Source organism: Anomalospiza imberbis, chromosome 4 (genome assembly GCF_031753505.1).
Source record: "Anomalospiza imberbis isolate Cuckoo-Finch-1a 21T00152 chromosome 4, ASM3175350v1, whole genome shotgun sequence".
In the NCBI taxonomy this organism is placed as follows: Eukaryota; Metazoa; Chordata; class Aves; order Passeriformes; family Viduidae; genus Anomalospiza; species Anomalospiza imberbis.
Window position 1 is genome coordinate 26,615,735 of NC_089684.1, and position 20,696 is coordinate 26,636,430.

Below are 20,696 nucleotides of genomic sequence, written 5' to 3' on the forward strand. Positions count from 1 at the left end.
AGAGGGTATGGTGATGCCCTCTGTCCTAAAGAAGAAGATGATCTGTTCTCGAGACCCTCGGCCCCAGGGGAGGAGGAAAATGGAAGGGAATGGTCCCAAAGGTCCCAAAATGAGAAAGTGAACTGTTGTTTCTTTTGGTCCTTGGCAAAGCATCCTTAAAGGAGCCCTATGAGCAGTCTGTCCATGCACGGTGGTGAGAGCACTGTGACATAGAAAGGAGAGTGTCACACTGGCAGATTTTCTCCAGGCGGTGCCATGTGTGACATAGAAACACAAGGGTGGCAATTGTGTTTCCTGGGGGCCTATGGTGCAAGAGAGACTCCTCTCTCCCTTGATGGACTGAGTATTGACTATCTGAAGGGCGATGACTTGATTGAGGGCCCAAGTTGTGTCTCACTGTGGTTTAATGGAGTTTGGGTGAGGGGGGGAGGAGGAGTGTTTTGGAGGGTTTTCATTCCGGATTTAATGTGTGTCTTTTATCATAGTAGTAGCTTAATAAAGTCCTTTCTCCTTTATTTCTAAGCTTGGGCTTGCTCTGCTCTGTTCCTGATCGCATCTCACATCATTTATTTGGGGAAGGTGCATTTTCATGGGGGCACTGGCATTGTACAAGCGTCAAACCATGACATTTTTGTTCCCTGACTAGGAAACAAATTCTGGGCAAGTGATAAGATGATGATAAGATGAAAACCCTGAGATGGGATCCAAGAGGAATAAGAGCAAAGCACGTATTAGGTTATAAGGTAGACTGATGGTGAAAATCCAGAGGTGGACGACACACTGAAAGACAGATATTGCAAAAAGTGATACGAATGTACAGAGCAAGAGGCCAGTGACACAGAGCAGCAGAAATTTGCTGTGAATTAATCAACTCCTGGATGGAGTAAGAAAATACTGATATCTTGCAGCATTCACAAGACACTTACAAGTGCTTAAAACACAAGTGACAAATGCAGATCAAGAACAGCATCATCCCTGTTGTCTAAAAGAAGGCCTGAAGAGCCTTTTGTCCAATGCCTATCTGGAATGAGATGGCACAGTGGAGGTACAGGTGAAACAATCATGAACACACCTTTGCAAACACCTAACTTCTGAAATTGATTTGACTTAAAAAAGTCTTAAGGTTACATTAAAGCATGACAATATTTATTCTACTTACAGGTAATTACTTGTTTTGTAAACAGAATTAGCCTGCACCAACGTATACCATAACTCTTCTGTGCTGTAATCAATCAAATGACAATTACAACAACAAAGCTTTCTAATTTCCACAGCTAAAGATCTTTTCCCTGCCTAGTCAAAGACAAAACAACTGCAATAGGCAGACGTTGAAAATTAAACTGATGACTGCTCAATTCCCCATCAGCATGCAGAACACCAGAGTTATAAACCTAGCACCAACCAGAACACATCTGTGCTGCACAGAGATACAGAAGCTTCTTGGTGCCCACAAAGGCCTTGTATGTGAAAACTCTGTCAAGCTGTTGAGAGCTCTGGCTCTCAAAATTTAATCTAGGCCTTCAGTACTTTTTTTTTTTTTTTTTGCTTTGCTTTTTCACCCTCTAGGTGAAGAACCTTTTCCTAATATCCAAATTGAACTACCCATGACACCAATTCATGTTGCTCCCTTGGGTCTTGAGAGTGAAGAGATCGGTACCTGTCCCTCTGCTTTCCCTCACGAAGAAGCTGTACACCATTATTAGATCTCCCCCCCAGACTCATCTTCTCCAGGCTGTACAAACCAAGTAATCTCAGCCCCTCCTCATATGGCTTCCCCACTAGACCCTAAATGTGCCTGTAAAATCATACTGTCGTCATTTACTGCAACAGAAGTTAAAGTATTACAATCACCACTGTAAGTCCACTATTTAGTGTTACTGTAATCTAACCATGTGCTTAAAAAAATTAGTTTCTACACAGAGTCTGTGTAGGAAAAAGTCACTGTTTCCAGAAGTTAGTTTTGATGCCTGCATTTGGCTTTATATACAAGAACAGAAGTGGGACGTTTTGTCCCTGCAAGTGCCCACTGTGTGCAACACCCCAATTATTTCATGTCAGCTTAGATGGCTGATCTGGGCTGGGCCTTTCTAGATGGTCAGTGCGTGACTAGTGCCTGTATAGAGGGTCTTTTAAATTCAAGCTGCCACACTGACTTCATGTGTTTCGTGAAGGATTGTGTATCATGATGAAACTGAGCTGCTGTGCACTGGAGTCAAGTAGAAAACTGGAATTCAGGCACCCATGGCAAAAATTGTGCTAGTGATTATCTGATTACTTCTGCTGCAAGACCATGTCTTGAAGGAGGATCGACACTTGAAACTGAAAAAAAACAGCAGATTTCAGATTTGTTGCTTTCAGTCAAAATTAAAATTATTGTAATGACTCCACATAAAAATCAAAAAAATACACAAACTACAGTTCGTGCTTGAGTTTACTCTAAAAAAAATAACTCTTTTTAAATTAATGTCATTATTTTAATTTCAGCTGTAGTTTGTCAACTATGGCATGAAACTAAACAGTGCTTTGGTACAAGCCCCCTCTTTGCTGGTATCCAGGTTAAAATATATCTTCTCTAACTGCCAGTATTACAAGCTATCAATGCTTTTTGCTGGGCAGCAAGCTCTCTAAATAAAGCCCTAATGTAGGAATGCAGAAGCCTCACAATCTCACTACCAGCATCCTTCTAAGTCAGAATAAATACCGTAAATTATGTAATTATAAACACTTTTTTTCTCACTCTCTTTTCACTCTTTCTTTTTTTTTTTTTTTCATTCAAAAGCAGCTGAGTGAACTTCTTACCATAGTGGCAATGAGCAAGAAGGCTCTGAAAAAAATCATGGGCCAAAGCCACGAGGATTTCATCAGACAGTACATGAATATTTAATGTTACTGCTCCAAAAGCCATCTGGAATAATGGCTACCCCAAACCTTAGTCCTCTTGCTTTCCCTTGTGGCTGGAGCTCATAATCTTGCAACAGCAAACTGTATTGATCTTAGTTCTGGAGTTCATGTATACACTTGCTAAAGCATACATACACAAACCACAGAAGAGACAGATGACAAAAAGATCCAGAAACAAGAAATTTTGCATATTTGCCCTTAGAAACAAGGGAGAAATTGTTAATTGTAGTGAAATAGGATTCTTGCAGTACTTGCAAAGTTACTGTCAGGACAAATTACTTGCTTCAGCAAATACCAAATATAGAAGCAGGCCTGCCAGGGTGTCAGACTAGCTCCAACAACCACCCCCCATTCAGCAAAGCATTTCTACATTTAGTTTTTATCTCACCATTTTTATCCTCTTCCTATTTTTGCATCTATGCTTTGTTTCCTCTCCCTTTTGCAGCTATATTCCAGATAATCACAGGAATCTGCAATTTAACATTAAAACCAAGAGGTAATAAAGGAAGTTTGGGTTTTTTTTTGGGTGTAACTTGCACAGAGAATCCTTTCCGAATGATACACAGGAGTAAAGCTATGACTGCTGGTATTGCATTTCCCCAAAAGATATGAATGAAAAAGTCGTTTAAAGGTATGTAAATTTTTATTATTCCGACACATTGAATCAGCTCCGTAAGAACAAGTATTTTCTATTCCCAGAATGTCCAAAAAGGTTAATTCCTATCTGTATTCCATAAAAATGGAATGAAGTCCTGCATTGGAGCCATGGCACAGACAAAACTAAATGAAATCTTAAAAAATAATGAAATCAGCACAAGAATAATGTGGTCTTGAAGACACACCATATATCTATTTATACACTAATTCTACTACATGAATAAAAGTAAGCACTGGCTTCAAAATTACCACCATTCTACATCTCCTTCCAACTCTGATAGAAACATATTCCATAAGACACTGTATCAAAGTACTAAAATCTCAAATTTTTTCCAGTAGGCTCTGCAAGATCTCACTGCATTTCATTTATCTGTCCACAGTTCTGAAAATCACTCATAAACAGTACCCACTTAAACACCGTGGAGAACACAGCACTATGCACTGACAATATTATAGGACCAAAGCTCATACAAAACTTTTTTTTTCTATGATTTAAATACTATAAAGATATTTAAAAATGATTCTCTAAGATCCTCTGCAATATTCAGATACAAATATATAGGGGAAGGAAACTGAATAATATTAAAATAATTAGAAGAATATTCTGTACTAATTCTAATACTAGCATTCTATTTTATACTAATTCTTACTAATCCTAGCCAATTAAGGTGCACATAATCCAAATCCTGAAGTGACAAGAATGTGAGAAAATAATTTATCCAAATAATACTATGTAATTATATTTTTGTAAAAGCTGGGGTATAAATAGTAAATAATTTTATTTTCAGCCAGTGAATCATCCTAATATATTGTTCAAGAAGCTGGAAAAAGATGCCATAAACCCATGATAATCAGAAAAATGCTTAAGTTGTGAAAAAAATTAATCAATTATATGAATAAACAAACCAAGAGTAAAATATTGTATTGTATCAGCAAACTACAGCATATGGTAAAATATGGCCTACAAAATATACTGATGAAGTTTGCATTGTCAAAACATAATGGCATCTTAATAAAGACAGACACAACTTAGAAAGAGCTTCATCACAGAAGTCAAAAGAAATACAGAGGAAGTTCATATTCATTAGAAAAATCAGTTGTGAAAGAACAATGCAATGACGTAGGTTAGGAAAGCTCAGCCTAAGAAACATATTCTAAAATATTTTCTATTGGAAATTATATAACAGATTTGTGGTATGGGTTCACTTTCTAGCAGCAAATTCAATGCAACTATCATTGTCACTAGCAAGAGACAGTGGTACATTTTAGGTATATCTGTGAGAACTGTTGAGCTACATATTACAAAAGCACATGTATCTTCTTCAGTAATTTATTATAAAAAGGTATAAATACTATACAGCTGTATACTCACATTTCACCCACAGACACAATCACAATGAAAAAAGGTAGCCAGGCCCACCAGAATGTGAATTATAATGACAACCACGTGCAAACAGAACCTGTGAGTGTGAATCCATTTTGATGTCATTGTTATACTCATTCAGGGAGTCCAGAGCTCACTAACATCAAGGCAAAGCTCTCTACTGTCTCAACAAACTCTGAAAGAGCTTTGCTGAAATAAAAAACTAGACAGCAAAACTTATGATAGGTACTGGTTTTACAAAAGTTAGTATGATCAGCAATATTTTTATCATGGGTTATCTAAAACTCTACCTTGAATGTTCAGTTTGACTACTCCAAAAAGGCTAATCTCTGTTTCAATATAAAAGCAATCTACACAAAAGGAATACAAAGTTCTTCTTTCTGATGGGGCAAATCAGGAAAGGTCCTGCTCATGTGGGAGATTTGCTCATTTATTAAGTGATGATTATAGCTAAATCTTTGAGCTATAAAACATTCAGACCCATTAAACTGTTTCTCTCTACGTGCACCCTGCCAGTCTTACTTTTGAAAGCAACTGTCGTTCCACAGCACTGTGCATAAGAGTAGGGGTACAAGTTTAAGACACCAAGAGATCCAAAGCTGCATCACAAAGTGTAGAGGTGAAAAACAAAAAGGGATCGGGGACTTGTGAAAAAAAGCTCATTTTCATAGCAAAAGGATTGACCCAAATACTGACTTCTTTCTCTATGCTACTACCAGAAGTTCATTAGCAGCAGAGGTCTTACATAGATGAGCAAGGCTGGCATGGCTGTACACTGGAGATTTAAGAACTTATTTCACCACTGATCTAATTTTATACCACAGTTTAAATGAAACATGAAGAAAAATCTTGAGAAGAGATTTTTGCATGGCATGGCAAGTAATGGAAACTGCTCCTATATTTCCACAGTGGCAGTTTGTAGCTGTGACCAGAGATTTGTTTTCTTCATATAATAAAGCAAAATAAAAAGTTTAAAAGCAAAACCAAACTCCCCGAAAACCCCACCATACCGATTTGCCCAAAAGGGATAGGAAAAATAGTGCCACATAAGAGAAAAAAAAATTCCTAGGGTGTAAGTGATCCTTGGCTAGTCATTCATTCTATTTTTCCTGCTTAAAAGAGGTGTAAGGATACAGTTTGACAACTTTCTTGTCTGCTTTACAACATGCTGAATTTCTGCTGGGGCAAGATCAGTTATCTATGAACATATATTTGTTCCTATTCTGTTTATCCTCACAGAGACTTGACACAAGAGCTGTTGATTAAAAGAAGAATCTTCCTCTTCAGCTTGCAGATGACGATATTGCTTTTACCTGACAACTTTCTAGTACTTTTTGTTAAATCCAGGAGGGAAAACAGAGGAGAGTTTTCAATTCAAATTTAAAAACAATTGCTAGGCATGAATAACTTTGCATATCACATCCATGAACTCTTCATCACATGGATAATTATTGTCTCTGTAAAGGGAACTCACCATGAACACAACATGTAAGGAGAAAGAAAGATGAAGAGAGCAGCATTCTGACAGAGCACAAAGTACCAGCTGGATTAAATGCACCTGTGCTATTTCCCACCCAGCTGAAGCTCTGACCAGAGGCAGATACCTGCTGTATTTGCAATATTAGGGTACATAACGGAGCAAAATACAGACTATTCGGACATATGCAGTATTTCTTGAGATACACCAAATGCTCGTGAAAAATACATGTGCCTACCAAGTGGCTCTGGACAATTACATAACCAGGTGTAGGATATGTCCCCAATGTGCAATTTCTAAACTGTTTTCAAAAAAAAAAAAAAAGTTTCTTTTTCTGTCCCTGGCATTCATCACATAAGCCTTGAAACAAAGCACTTAATCTTCATGAATTAAAGTGGAGCCAGACTGCACAAAATCAGCACTATTATTTTCTGTCAAAACCATAAAATCCTAACGGTCCAACTGCCCTGCAGTGAGCAGAGATGACATCTACTAGATCAGGGTGCTCAGTTGTAAGCATGCTGTATCAGCATTTCTCATATCTTTTCTTTCTTCCACTAGAAAAATGATCAGCACTGTTCTGATAACTCGGCTGCAAATTAATTAAATGCAATGTGCAGAGAAAACATTAAACAAATCTGCAGCACAGAGCTATGCCAGGATCCAGCTATGCTACAAACTGTGAGAATTTCTCCTGTGACTCCTTTCTCCTGTTTCAGAAATTCTGGATGGTCAAAGTAATAGAGATAATTAAGGGATCAAAGTTAAATTCTGCACAATCATCCTTATGGTCATATATGAACACAAATATTGAAATGGGTAACTACATGCACAGCTGGCACTCCAATGCCTGCGTATTAGATCTACATTTTTATCTGTTACCTTTTATTCTTCTTGAACATCCATTTACAGCAACAGTTGCATATAACCAGGTTTACTGCTTTATCTATAGAACCAGTCATTTTTCAGTGCCAGGAAAACTCTGAAACCTATCATGAGGAAGAAAAAATCTTAATGTATAAGAGGAATATAATGTACAGCTTCAGAAGTTGAGAAACTATTTAGATGAGGACAATTCTTTTTGGTTTTAACCTATTTGACTTGAAGGTAATGGCATCAGCTATAAAACTCTTATGAAATGCTCTTTGTAAATTCCAAAACTGTTTGATGAGTTAGTATTTTCATAACAACAATAAATTTGTAGGGAAATCACTTATAATGAAGCTTAGATGCTGTGCCCTCATTTTCATACCACTCCTATTTTCAATCATTTTTCTTTAAAAAAAAACAGAATAACTGGGTAACTTATTGGGAAATTTGTTAGACCTGGCAGTATTATGTATGTTTTCATTAGAAATTCTTCCATCTACCTACTGTCATGTAACTCAAATTACTCAGGAGCCCTAATAACTTAGTATAATCAATTCCTTCTGTAGACTCTTGCTGACATTCTGGATTTCTTCCACCATTTGCTCATTATTTTGCAGTGCACTTTTTGGTAGATTTATCACAAAATGCAACTGGTGAGATCAGCTCCATTGGTGGGATTTACCTGACTGATCTGCAGCAACTGATCAAAACCATGGAAGTACTAAATGAGAAAATGGTTTCAGTTTTGCAACAGTTATAATTTTATGGTGTTCCACCACAGGTTAATCATAGCCAATTGCACACAACCGCTGATGTAGCAACATTACATATTAATAGGGTTACTATTTTTAATGCCTCTTTCCAAGGTGCTGCTAAGACCTGCTTGTAGAGGAGGCTGGGGCACAATCTATGCAAATTTGAGCTGACCTGGACCACAGTGCCATGCCATATGAAAATGTTTCACTCAGAAAACCAAAGGAGAAATAAGAAAACTCATCACTTGCTTTCTGTATACACAGAGTAGAAACTTCTATCGCCAGCAGCTCTACATGTGGAAGAGAACTTGTTTCATGGTCAATCTGGTTTCAGTGAGGCTGCAGCACATAGACACATGTAATCTACAAAGATTAAGTCACTAAGCCAGTGGCAGAACAAACAGAAGAGAAAAAGAGAAATGTTCCATTTTCAGTATTAAAAATTAAGGGTACATTTCAAACTGATAATGTCAAAGTGTGGCTCAAAAAACACTCTGAATGTAGCCTTCAACAGAACTTCAACGTCAGCATGGGCAATGACAAACTGATAACTCAGCTGAACCAGTTCAGAAGGTCTTTTTATTGAGCCAGGATTAGTGTGACTCCACAGAGGCCCAGAGCTGTGTGCCCATCCCAACCTGTAAGCTCACACTCTAAAGTACTCCAAGATTGCCAGCAAATGAACACACTGTCCAGGAACATCTGTTATAAAGGGCAAAGGTAAAAGGAGTCAAGGAAGACTGGACATTCTTCAAGAAATAAATCTTAATGGCACAGGAACAGCCCATCTCCATGTGCCAAAAGACAAGCTGGCAGGGAAGATAACCAGCATGGCTGAACAACAAGCTTTGATTGGAACTGCAGGAAAAAAAAAAAAAAAAAAAAAAAAAAAAAGAGAATTTAAGATCTTTGCAAGAAGAGGCAGGAAAACTCAGAAGGACCACAAAGACTTCATGATGTTACACTGGGAGAAAATTAGAAGGGATGAAACTCAACTAGAACTTAATTTGGCTACTGCCATTAAAAAAAACCAAAAAAAGTTTCTGTAAATACATAAACAACAAATGAAAGGTTAAGGAGATTCTCTATCCTTTACTGGATGCGGGAGGAAAGAAAGTGACAAAGGATAAGTAACTTAATGCTGCTTTTCCATCCATCTTTACTAGTAAGATCAGTTGTCCTCAAGTACAACTCAGAGCTGGAAGACAGGGACAGGGAGCAGAATGAAGCCACCATAATCCAAGGCAAAATGGCCAGCAACCTGCTAGACATGCACACATCTATGGAGCCAGACAGGACCCACCCAAGGGTACTGAGGGATCTGGTGGAATAGCTCACTGAGCCATTTTCAATCATTTACCCCCTGTTCTGGCTCACAAGGGAGGTCCCAGTTGATTGAAGGTTAGTCAATGTGATGCCCTTCTACAAAAAAAGCTGGAAGGAGGCTCCCAGAATCTACAGGCCTGTCAGCTTTGTGCCAGATACGCTTAAGTGTCATCACATGGAATGGACAGAATTGTTCCTGTACCTTGAGAATGCATAACTAAATAACTGACATTGGTTTTGTTCATTGTTATTAAATACCTTATAATGGACAATCTTAGAATAAAACATCTTCATTGCTGGAGTGAATTCTTGACTATATCCACTTGCTCCCAATATTCTCTACTACTCTGAGATACACTCCTAGAAAAAAATCATGTGAAATGCAACAATGGGGTGTTCTGCCTGTCTTTGCAACCAGCTGGTTATGGGTATTCCTATGTATATTTCCAAGTGAAAAAGCCAATTTAACATGATAAATTTAAATTCTATTGCTAAATCTAGTACATTTATATTATTAGTTATTTAAATTTATAAGTATATGTAGCGTCAAAATATACTTATAAATTATACTTATACTCCACGAAATGAAGGAACTACAAATTTCCAGCATGAATTGCTTAATAAAAGGGACTGTGTTAGATGTGGAGTTGTTGAATAAACCAGCAATGCTACAGTAGTTAATCACAAAGTTACTTAAAGGAAGAAAACCTGCAGTATTTCACAGTGTATTCAACTTGCAATTGGTTCCTAGCATGGCTAACACAGTATTAGCAAATATAATACATTTCATAGAGGACTGAAGGAAATGCCTTAATGTCTCTAAAAACCACAGTTTAAGGCCAATTCCATATTGACCAGCAATTAGCAAACAGCAATTAGCTTTCTCTCAGTACTTTCCATCAGTGGATTGCAAGTGCAGTATAAAAAGGGACTCTATAATTATGCTTATTTTACTGATGAGGTGAAAGATGCATGGGGAGAAGTAATGCAGCCAGTGATATCTGACAGACTAATTGCAGCCTGAGTGGTATCACTCTGCCCCACTAATCTCAGGCAACCCTAATGGCCCATCTCACAGCAATTTTGACATATTTTTCCACATTTCTCTTTTTTTTGAGTTGTTTTTTTTCAAGTGTAATCTAAAGACACTTTATCTGACACATTAACTTTTAATGACAGCCACAGGCAGCTGCAATTTCCCTCAGTAAAATAAATGATTAATTAGTAAAACACAGTATGCAATATATGTCCAAAGTGACTTAGTCCTATTGCTAATTGTAGCAATTAGCTAAAACTCCACAGCCTGCGTGGTGTTTTGCAGAGCCCCAAAAAAACCACCATGGGCTGAATAATTTATATTCCAAATTACACAAACATACATACAACGTATCTTAGTTCTCTAGATTAGCAACCAGTAAGGTTGCTTCTGACAGACCCTTAAAAATACCTAAAAGTAGAATTATGCATCTGATAAAACTATATATTTCATAAAGAATATATGCAAAATATGACTGTATTTCTACAACCGTAAAGACTTTCTTTTTATTATGACACTCAGTAAAATTAATCTACAAGCTCAACAACTGAAGTTTGAAAAAAACCCCATTATGACTGACTACATGGATTCCTTCCCAATACAACAGTATTTTTCATTCTGTTTATTTCAGCATAAAGACCTTCTCTTGCTAGCCAAAACCATACAAGTTTTGCTCATACATCTCTGCCTGAAGCATTCGACCAAAGATTTTTAAAAAGGCAAAACTCTTAAATGTTCCCTCAATTAGCTAGACTTCAATATTGCCTAAGCCACCTATAAGTCAAGCCAGAAAAAAAAAAGTAAACAGATGGAAATAATTTCATTCTCATCTGAAAGCATACAGGAAAGCCAACATATTGCTTGGTTAAGAGGCGTTATATATTCATTACTGCTGATAGCAATGAGTGAGAAAGAAGCTGCGTCTAGTTTTCAGAAGCTCATTGGTCAAACACAATCAGCTGCCAGAAAGGTTATAAAACATAGAAAGTATAGAACACCAATTGTTCTATACTTTGCCCCCATAATGGGGGAGAAAAAATCACAGAGAATAATTGAAGAAACACTCAGAGCAGAGAGGCCTGTCTCAAGTCTCAGAATGTAAAGAATCAATTTCTTTGGAGTGGAAAAAGCTCCCAATTTCATCCATCTGACTCCTATTTTCTTGTCTTCTCTCTTTCAAATGAGAGGAGTAATTACTGACAAAAAGGTCTATACTACAAGAGTTTGAGAAAACAAAAAACCAAAAACCAAACAGTCAGAATAAACATCCAAGAGCTGGAGAGAAAAGGGAAACCACAAAACCATGGACAGGCTAGGCTGCAAAACAGCTTGCACTGTCCTCTGTGCTGAAGTGGCTTTTATCAAGTGACCCATGCTGGGTAATACAGGTAGTACTCTGGTAGTACTTTTTCATGAAATCATGCATCCCACAGGTTTTGGTTACCCAATTTATCACAGATTTGTCTGTCAGAAATGGAACATCCATGAGAAAAAGCTGCAGACAAGATTGAGAGAGATCTTCTGGAGCACTTGGAAAATCACTGAGTTTCCTCACATGCCAGGGCTCTCCAGACTATCCAGCTTTGTTTAGTGAGGTTTCCCAAAACCCTAGGTAACAATCTGCCTTATGAGCCTTGTATGGCCAAACCCATAGAGAATTATAAGTAGATATTTTCAAGGCTTTTTCACTGAAAGTGAAATGGTAATTAATTCTCTTAATTGAACGATCATTCATTAGCCTTTTACTAAATAGCACTCTCAATCTTGAAAGTTACTGCCATGTCTTCAATTTCCCTTTTCAAGATAAGACTAATAACAAGTCTGTAAGTCTGCAGCACAGTACAGCAAATATTGGGTGCAGTTTTTCCATTTAGGTTCTTCAATTAAAAGCAACTGCAGCAAAAAAATGCATATTTTACTAGCTAGTATTACATTTTGGCAGATCATAATTAAATTACTCCTTAGAAGCAGCATTCAGTGCTTAAGAAGAAGGATTACACTGAATAACAGGGCTAATATTTTAACTCAATTAGCATGTTACATTTCAATAAAAAGGTATACACTACTGTAATTCCTTCTTCTATGGGTAATATCAGCTATAAAACAGAAATACTGCAACTTTTTTTTCTGGCAACACACGTAATTTTGTAACAAAGTTTGTATGCTTTGTGTATTTTTGAAGTGGATGAAAACATGTGACATATTATTTTTATAAATATATAATCTTATTTTACACTCTCGCAAGCACGGAATATTTCAATTCTATAAAAGACTGCCAGAGACTACACTTTACTACATCTAAAAATGCCTGAGCATTCCATGGTAAGGAAAGAATTTTTCTTTTATGTCTTTTGTTCTGTATTGTTCTGGGTTTGATTTATAATACTGGTTGGGGCAGAAGTGATTTTTGGATGAAAAAATTACAGTTGCAATGGAAGTAAGGGATCTTCTCCATGGAAACTGTCTGCTAAATATGCTCAGATTACTTATTTATCAGATTCTTCAATACAGTATTTCAATTTTATTTGGATTATATTTTCATGTAATTTTTCAATCATAATTTAAAAATTACATCAACAAATAAATGTCTGAATATCTGAAGATAATCAAGTTGTGTCATTTCAATATAAATTTCTAACATATTTCAGGGTCATGTCCTTGATTGTTCAAAGTAGCTGATCAGGTTCTTTTAAAGTAAATTTCAGCACATATGGAGATCAAAATATAGGATTAGGAAAAGGTAATTTTGAATTCATAGGGCAAGACAAAAAGAAAACTACAGAGACACACTGTGCTATAGCCAGTTGGGGAGATGAAAATTAGGAACAAGTAAGTAAAAGACTGAATGATTAAGACGAAAAAATAAGATCAATGAGTTACATAAGGAGGTATTAGTAAACGGACATGAAATTCCAGTGAGTCACATGAAATACCTTATGTTTCTTCTGTGGAGATCACCTGGTGAATGTTTTTAAAGATGAAGTACTGAAAGGTACGACATATTTCCAAACAGAAAATAACAGTAGATTTTTACACAAGTTTAATGGAACTCTAAGTTAAAATTAAAATTCTTACACTTAACATCTTGGTAAGGATGACCTTCCCTGAGCATTATAGAATTACTCACGCTAGAAGCAACAGAGAATGCTGCCAATATCACCACCTGAATGTTAGAACTGCTATGTCATATAATATCATAATTCTTATTTACTTCCAGATAAAATGAAGTTATAAATCCTTTAAATTCACTCTATATTCTTACATTATATAAAAAAGCAACTAATGGAGAATTAATGGTTTCAATTCTGGATTCAGTAACCCAGAAATGCATTAAGGATCCGAATAGCACAAATCAAGCTCCTCGTGAAACTGGAAAACCTGGGGCTTGCCAATGAGCAACCATGAGGTTTAGGAGGACTAATTGCAAACTACCATGGCTAAACTTTTGACAAATCTTTTCAAATAGGACAACAGTTGAATTTAGATACAGGTGACCTAGAAGTGAGCAGTAAACTGCCCCCCAAATTATTTTCAGTCTTTCTTATATGAAGCTTCAACAAGAGAAATTCTGTTTTCATCTTCAGGAAAAAAGTTAACGATGATGTAGTCACATATTGGAACCGTTACCCAGAGATGATGTGGAGACCCCATTAAGGTACCAAAAGTTTAAGTGGACAAGGATCTGAGCAACCTCTTCTGAGCCAGCCTTGCTTTGAGTATAGATGGTATAGATGGTGGACTTCCAGAAAGCCCTCTGAACAAAAATTATTCTGTATTTCTATGAACTATATAGATAAAAAGCAACAAATAAAACCTTCTTGTAGATCAAAATGTAATGCAAACTGTAATTCACTAACAATGAAGATGAAAGTTCACAGCGTATACCTAATTAAAGGCTCCACAGCTGGAAAGTATTAGAAAAACCCCAAATAATTTTATTTCTCTAAAATTCCAAAGACAAACAGACACAAAAGAAAATTTTCAAAGCAACACCAGCAGTCCATAGGGGAAGCAGGAGAATATAGCAAGACAAGACAAGCCAGGACTCTTGAAAATGTTAGGAATGGCCAAGTGAATGGCCTAGAAAATCTGATTTCAGCCATCATTTACAAACTCAAGCTGGCAACCTTTTACTACTGTAACTTAAGAGATTTTTTGTTCCTCTGCATCTCTCATCTAAATGAACTGCATGCAACTTCATAAAGTATAGCAAGTGTAGTAAGAAAACGGAAAAGCTCTAAAATGCTGGAAGAAAACAATAAAATGTATTTTGCCCAGAAGCAGTTGGCCTCCCCTGCCCCCTTTTTAGTAAAAGTTCAAAAAAAGCTTTACACTCTGGACACCAAGGTGGCAGGATCATTTAAATTCTTCTTAAGTATAAACTTTCTGACCTTCACCATGTTGAGGCATGACTATTTATACTTCTGCATCAATTCCATGTATTCAAGACACATTAAAAGATATCAAGTCCATAAACTTTACTGACTCTTTTCTGCTTCTTAGTTCATTCATGCTGAAATATATTAATCTAACAAATAAGTGGGTGATTACCTCTTGAAGTACCCTCTTCATTTTCAGAAGCAGTGTCTTGACAGCCGTGCAGTCTTGGAGCATCAATCTGAAGGGCAAAGACTCAATGCCTCCACCTTCTTCCAGACCAGTGAAAGGCCACTCCACAGATGGGCTGCCAGCCAGCTGGCTGACACGAGGGTACCTGGCTTCTCCTTGCTCCACCTCCTTCGACAGCTTCAAGGATAGATTCCTTGTGAGAGAAAACAGAAAGGTCAACACTAAAATATGAAAAAGAACTAATAATATGGGGGGTGGTAATTCCTCTGAGCTTAAAGACACTTAAACATTTGCTTTTAGAGCCCACTAGCATGAACAGCTTTTATAACATACATGTAGCCATATGGTGCTAGCAATAAAATACACCTTTATAAAAAGACCATATTCTACAGGAATTCAAACCATGTTCTAGCTCACGCACTACAAAAGAAAGTCATTTTCTTAAAACAAAATATCCTATGGGCAAAACTTCTACGTGTCTGTTTTATCTCAGTTGAGCTTTACAAAAAAATGAATCTGTCATGCACTTTCAGAAGCTAAATCAAATCACAATCTTCCATGTTCTTTGGCTTAGAAAGAAAAGAAAACTGCAAAAAAAAAAAAAAAAAAAACCTCCCTTCAGGGCTGGCCCAGTGACATAAGATGAACCTGCTATTGTATAAAACGGAATATGTAATTTAATTCATCTGCACTCACTCTTAGGTTTAACTACTACTAAAGCCATATAAGCAGAACATGAAACAAAACAACAGAAAGTTGTGGCTGAGAATCCATTAGAGACACAGAAAGATTGTGATGGACTTTAAAGGTAATGAAAGACCATTACTTTGCTGCATACAAATTATCTTACTTTAATATCAGAACAAGTTACCTAGCCATTTTTCCCATTATGAAGTCATACTAAATTAATTCAGTACAATTAAAGATGATAGTGTAAGCAGTGAGGAAAATCACAATTATTATTCATTTAAAATATTGTTCCAATTTTCTGTTCCATTTGAATTTTTATGCAACACAAAACTGATTCTGCCACAGTTTGGAAGGACAAAGAACATTTTCCCACATAAGATTTTCCTTAGCTTTGTTTTCATAGGATCCACAGACAAAACCAGTTTAATGCGATTTCTTAGGACAAACAATTCCCACTGTCATACTAAAACACTTGGAAATTAGGATACTATAACTATCTTTTATGGATGGTTCATTTTTATATTTTGAAAGCTATGCAATATGCAGTAAATAAAACATGTTCGATCAAGCAAACTCTTTGGTACCACAGAGATCACACACATGGACAGATCCTCATGTTGGGCAAATGGAACTAAAATTTCAGGCACATCAAAACTCATAAAACAACAAAAATTAGTCTGTTTTAATTTTAAAATGCATTGAAATGTCTTTGAGTGGAGCATTTTGCATCCTTTAGAATATAAATATGAGGTGATGGTGAAGTTGCTTTTGATTGAAGGATATTAAACCATTACTGTTTTATAGCTTTTAAACAAGACCCAGGTATAAATCATGCAAAGAAAAACAACTTATGAAACTGAAGTATCATAACATAGACCACTTTTAAAGGTTTATAAAAGAAGCCATATTCAAACTATTGGAATCTACACTTGCATAAGATTTATGTATCCAGAAAAGCAGATAATTTAAATTAAGATGAAACAACAAGGTTCTCTTTTTTCCCCACCCAGCACCTGAAGACTAGAAGATGTATTATTCCTTAGAATATTCTGTACATTCACTTCCTAAGTCTCACTGAAGTTTCATCTTTCTCATATTCCTCTACAGGCATTCCATGTGGGTCCCACCCTCACCCTGAGAAAGGGCCTATTTAACATGTACTGGTTCCCAAGAGGAGTCTTTTACTGCCCATTATCAGGGAGAACAACCTGGTATCACCAGCCATGCCCTGCTCCCCATTGAGGAGGAAATAAGCAGTATTCTTGGAAAACTATCCTCCCCTCTGGAAGAGATAAACTGTTTATGTATAAGCTGTAGATGTACTGGAAATATAGGAATTCTGAATTTCAAACAAAGACAATATTTTCAGTTAATTCAGTGGGCTTCATATTGCTATCACACTGCTCAACACACAAAACTACCATTCTTACAAACACAGAATCTTGCACTAAAGTATGAAAAGCACTGTAATAACATATTACCACTCACAGTCTTAAGAGTTTTAAATCTGACTCAACTGTTTCTTGAAAATAGTAACTCAGAGTTCGATGGTATACAGAGAGCATTCAGATTATACAGTCCTTCCTGATAGTTCAGAGGTACTTTAACTGATCTGTGACAGAAAAAGTCTGCACTCTCTGATACAACTCATTCTACTTGCTGCAGAAAAAAAGAAGCTCATTTACACTTCATTCCAGAAATGGTATTTCATCAAGTTCATTATTAACAGCATCTAGGTGGTCTGTTACATTATTATTACGGTAATCCACTGCAATTCACCTCAAAGCATCAACAGACATTTAGAAAGGTAAAATAAAAGACAACCCAATTCTTCCTCAATAAGAAGTTTCACTTTATTAATAAAACATCTCAGCCTCTGAAGTTCAAGTATGGCTGGTTGCTTGACTGGTAGTGCAGGAGCTCCTTACAGACCCCTCTATCTTGCTAACAATAAATTCATTATAATAAAAACATTTCACAAGCAAACACTGTGATAAACTTCTTAAGTCCTTGGAAAAAAGCCTCAAAAGGTCTATTTTAATGGCCAAAGCAATGCATTTCCTCTAAGTGACAACATTAACTACATAATATTATCAACATACAGTATTTCAGAAAAGCAATTTAGCCACTTTTAAATAAATGGCTACAGCCTGAGCTCTAAATTCACTTTCCATATGCTCAGGCTAAATTCCCACTTTAACAAAACCACACCTGAAAATGTTCTAAGCACTGGAAATCAGGTTCAAAACGCTTCTGAAATGGCTTGACCCAACCCTGTAATCACTCTTCCCAATGAATCCCTGGCAAGGTTTGGCTGTCACAACAGGTAAATTGGATGGTTCCACTCCATTTTGGAGGATGTCAGTGGTGCAGAAGTACACTCAAGTACCATCCCATATAATAGAGGTCACCTCAAATCCCTGAGCACTGCAACGGAGCCATGAATGATAACAGAAAAGGACACAATGTTAGTAGAACTGCTGCCATCATAAGGTCAGAAAATCCACAGAAATATTTACAAGTCTGTAAATATTAAATATAGTGAAAGCTTGCACAACTCAACAGTACTTTGGACCTGCTGGCTTGTTTCTTATGTATCTGGACATATCCACTGAGCACCATGAATCTACTCCCTCATTTCTAATTGATACAAAGAATTAGAAGCTACAATATCCACAGACAGTAAGATGGTAGCGCTGCTAAGGCAGATTTCTATTTCAAAAGCAGTTTTTATTGAAATAGTATGCTAGCATTAAAATAATCAATCAGTGACTTTCAGCATTTAATAGCCTCCATCAATCCAATGTAACCACACATTAACTGAGTAAGAGACACAGTTGTGCAGATCCTTTGAAAGCTCCTTTTCCCTAGGAAGGTAGAACAAAACCCATTATCTTATACTAAAGAATTCTTAAAGGGTTTTATTAAAAAATAGGGGAAAAGGGAAAAGGGTAAAAGGAAAAGAAAAAAAAAGGGGGGGGACCCAAAGACATGGATTTGCAGCTTGAGCTTGCTTAAGTCATTCTTCCCTTCTTACTGATCCTCAGATCAATGATTTGAAGAGCTTATGGTAATTTGAACTTCACTTACATAAAGATCTGCAGATTATGTGGACTTTAATCTTCTTAGTTTTAATCAGCAGTGCTCAAGATGTTGCTAAATCAGAATTAGCCTAAACTAATACAATTGGTTCCCCTGAGTCTGCTCCTCTTGATATCAGCTTAACAGAGGAGAACCCATGTAACACTGCGGGCATCAGGAAGGCTCTGAAAGCCGAGCAGAAGACCCCAGACTATATGAGAAGAGCTGAACACACCTTCTTTCTTCCCTGAGGGGTTATCTTCTAAAGCAGGGTCTTAGAAAAAGCCTTAAATCTCTAATCTGCAGTGTTTAAGTGTGCAGTTGTGTGTGTATATATTCATAATGATACCATGTATATACACACATGTATTTTTATAGCTCTCTGTGTGTGTATATATATAGTTGTAGAAGTCATTAATATATATAAACACATAAAAATTTGGCCTTTGCAAATTTTTCAAAAAAACAAGTAGTTCTTATTTGTCTTATTTGGGTAGCTTGACCCATCCTTTTATATTAGAAGGAAGATGTTTTTAGTTTCATACACAGGTTATGTCCTGAAATCCTATTTCATATTAATCTAGAAAGTCTTCAATCCATACTTCTTTCTCCCATCCAGAATTTTCTTTTTCCTCACTAACAGTAAATAAGTTTTCCTCCTTCAGAAAATTAATTACTTACTATTTTGATAAATATCCCTCAGCTGGACCACATAAGACAGGTAAATGCAATTGCTTCTGATTTTTAGAGGAAAACCTGCCTAACTCAAACACTTCCAATATTCAGTTTGAAGCACTCTGTGGCTCTCCTAAAATGAAGTACATTATCCATGAAACCCTACTATCATCCCATACTGAATCTTAATCTCTGAATGATCTCCTACTAATCTCATCTAGTAAAGAGACATGTTCTGTCCCAGACAGTTCACAACTGAAATACAGGGACATATTTTGGATAAAAACAAAGGCCCCTTACCATATTTAGCAAAATTAAGGCACAGACTTTAAAAAGCATCTTCCTAAGAACTAAAATGAACATATAAAATAATGTCCTGCTAGGTGCCTAAATGTTCTCAAGACCAAGTCAGGGAGGATAAAAAAAATTGGCAAACTCCTCACTCAGTTCCGAAAACTAAGCTTTTGGAACTGAGCTTTGCAATACTAAGATAAAAAGCTAACCAGAACTTAAACACTTGGCTAATTACCCTTATTAGCATTCTTTGCTATCAAAATTTCTACCTCTCTCTGACTCACACAATTTCTCAACATTGCTTCTGTTCTAACAGAAACTGCTTCAGAAGCTGTAGGGATAAGATCTCGGAATCTTGTACATCAATGTACAGCATAAGGTACTCGTTGTTTGACATTTTACAGCTTTTAGAGCTGTGTATCCTATATTGATGGTATGATTTTTCAAGGTCAGCCTTTCAGCAAAATGATGTCCAGTATCTGTCACTATCAAACTCTCCACCCACGCACAAGCATGCACACAAACTCTAATGGCCAGTGCTACTCTAAGTTAAGAGACTGCGAACCTTTTCCATTAGAACTGCTTTTCTTTCCAAAGTTTATATCACAGTCATAAAGACATCCTTTAGGCTAGAACATGGTGATCAAAAAATACAGAATCAAATTTTATTAAAAAAATGTTAAAAAAGTTTTTAAAAGCCCTCCATCTTCCAGCTGCTGGTAAAGTACAGCTCTCAAGGGCCTGTCAAGCATTTCTTTCTATTCTCTAAACTCCACAGGAGTTAAGAGCTCTGTTTATATCCCCTGAGCTAGCACACAACACTTCAAACTTCAGCCCTTTTCTTCCTCCTGGAACCTATTAGGAAAACTTAAATGTAAAAAAATAAAATAAGATAATGCAATGAATAATCAGATAATGTTCAAAAAATAGCTACTTGGATAAGACCAGTGGGGCCTTTTCACTTTCAACTGTAACAGTGCA

At 36.5% G+C, this 20,696-nt stretch overlaps 1 protein-coding gene across 14 annotated transcripts in view; it reads right to left on the minus strand.

Annotated features, from left to right (window-relative positions):
- CCSER1 (coiled-coil serine rich protein 1) overlaps window positions 1-20,696 on the minus strand; it is a 627,741-nt gene that overhangs the window by 349,245 nt on the left and 257,800 nt on the right. For 13 of the 14 annotated variants that reach the window (XM_068187575.1, XM_068187574.1, XM_068187578.1 and 10 more), the window contains exon 6: window positions 14,958-15,168. In XM_068187575.1, the coding sequence (XP_068043676.1) occupies window positions 14,958-15,168 (211 nt within the window). Of the gene's footprint in view, window positions 1-7,369; window positions 7,409-14,957; window positions 15,169-20,696 lie in introns of those variants that run through there. The other variant, XM_068187585.1, reaches the window with a different exon arrangement.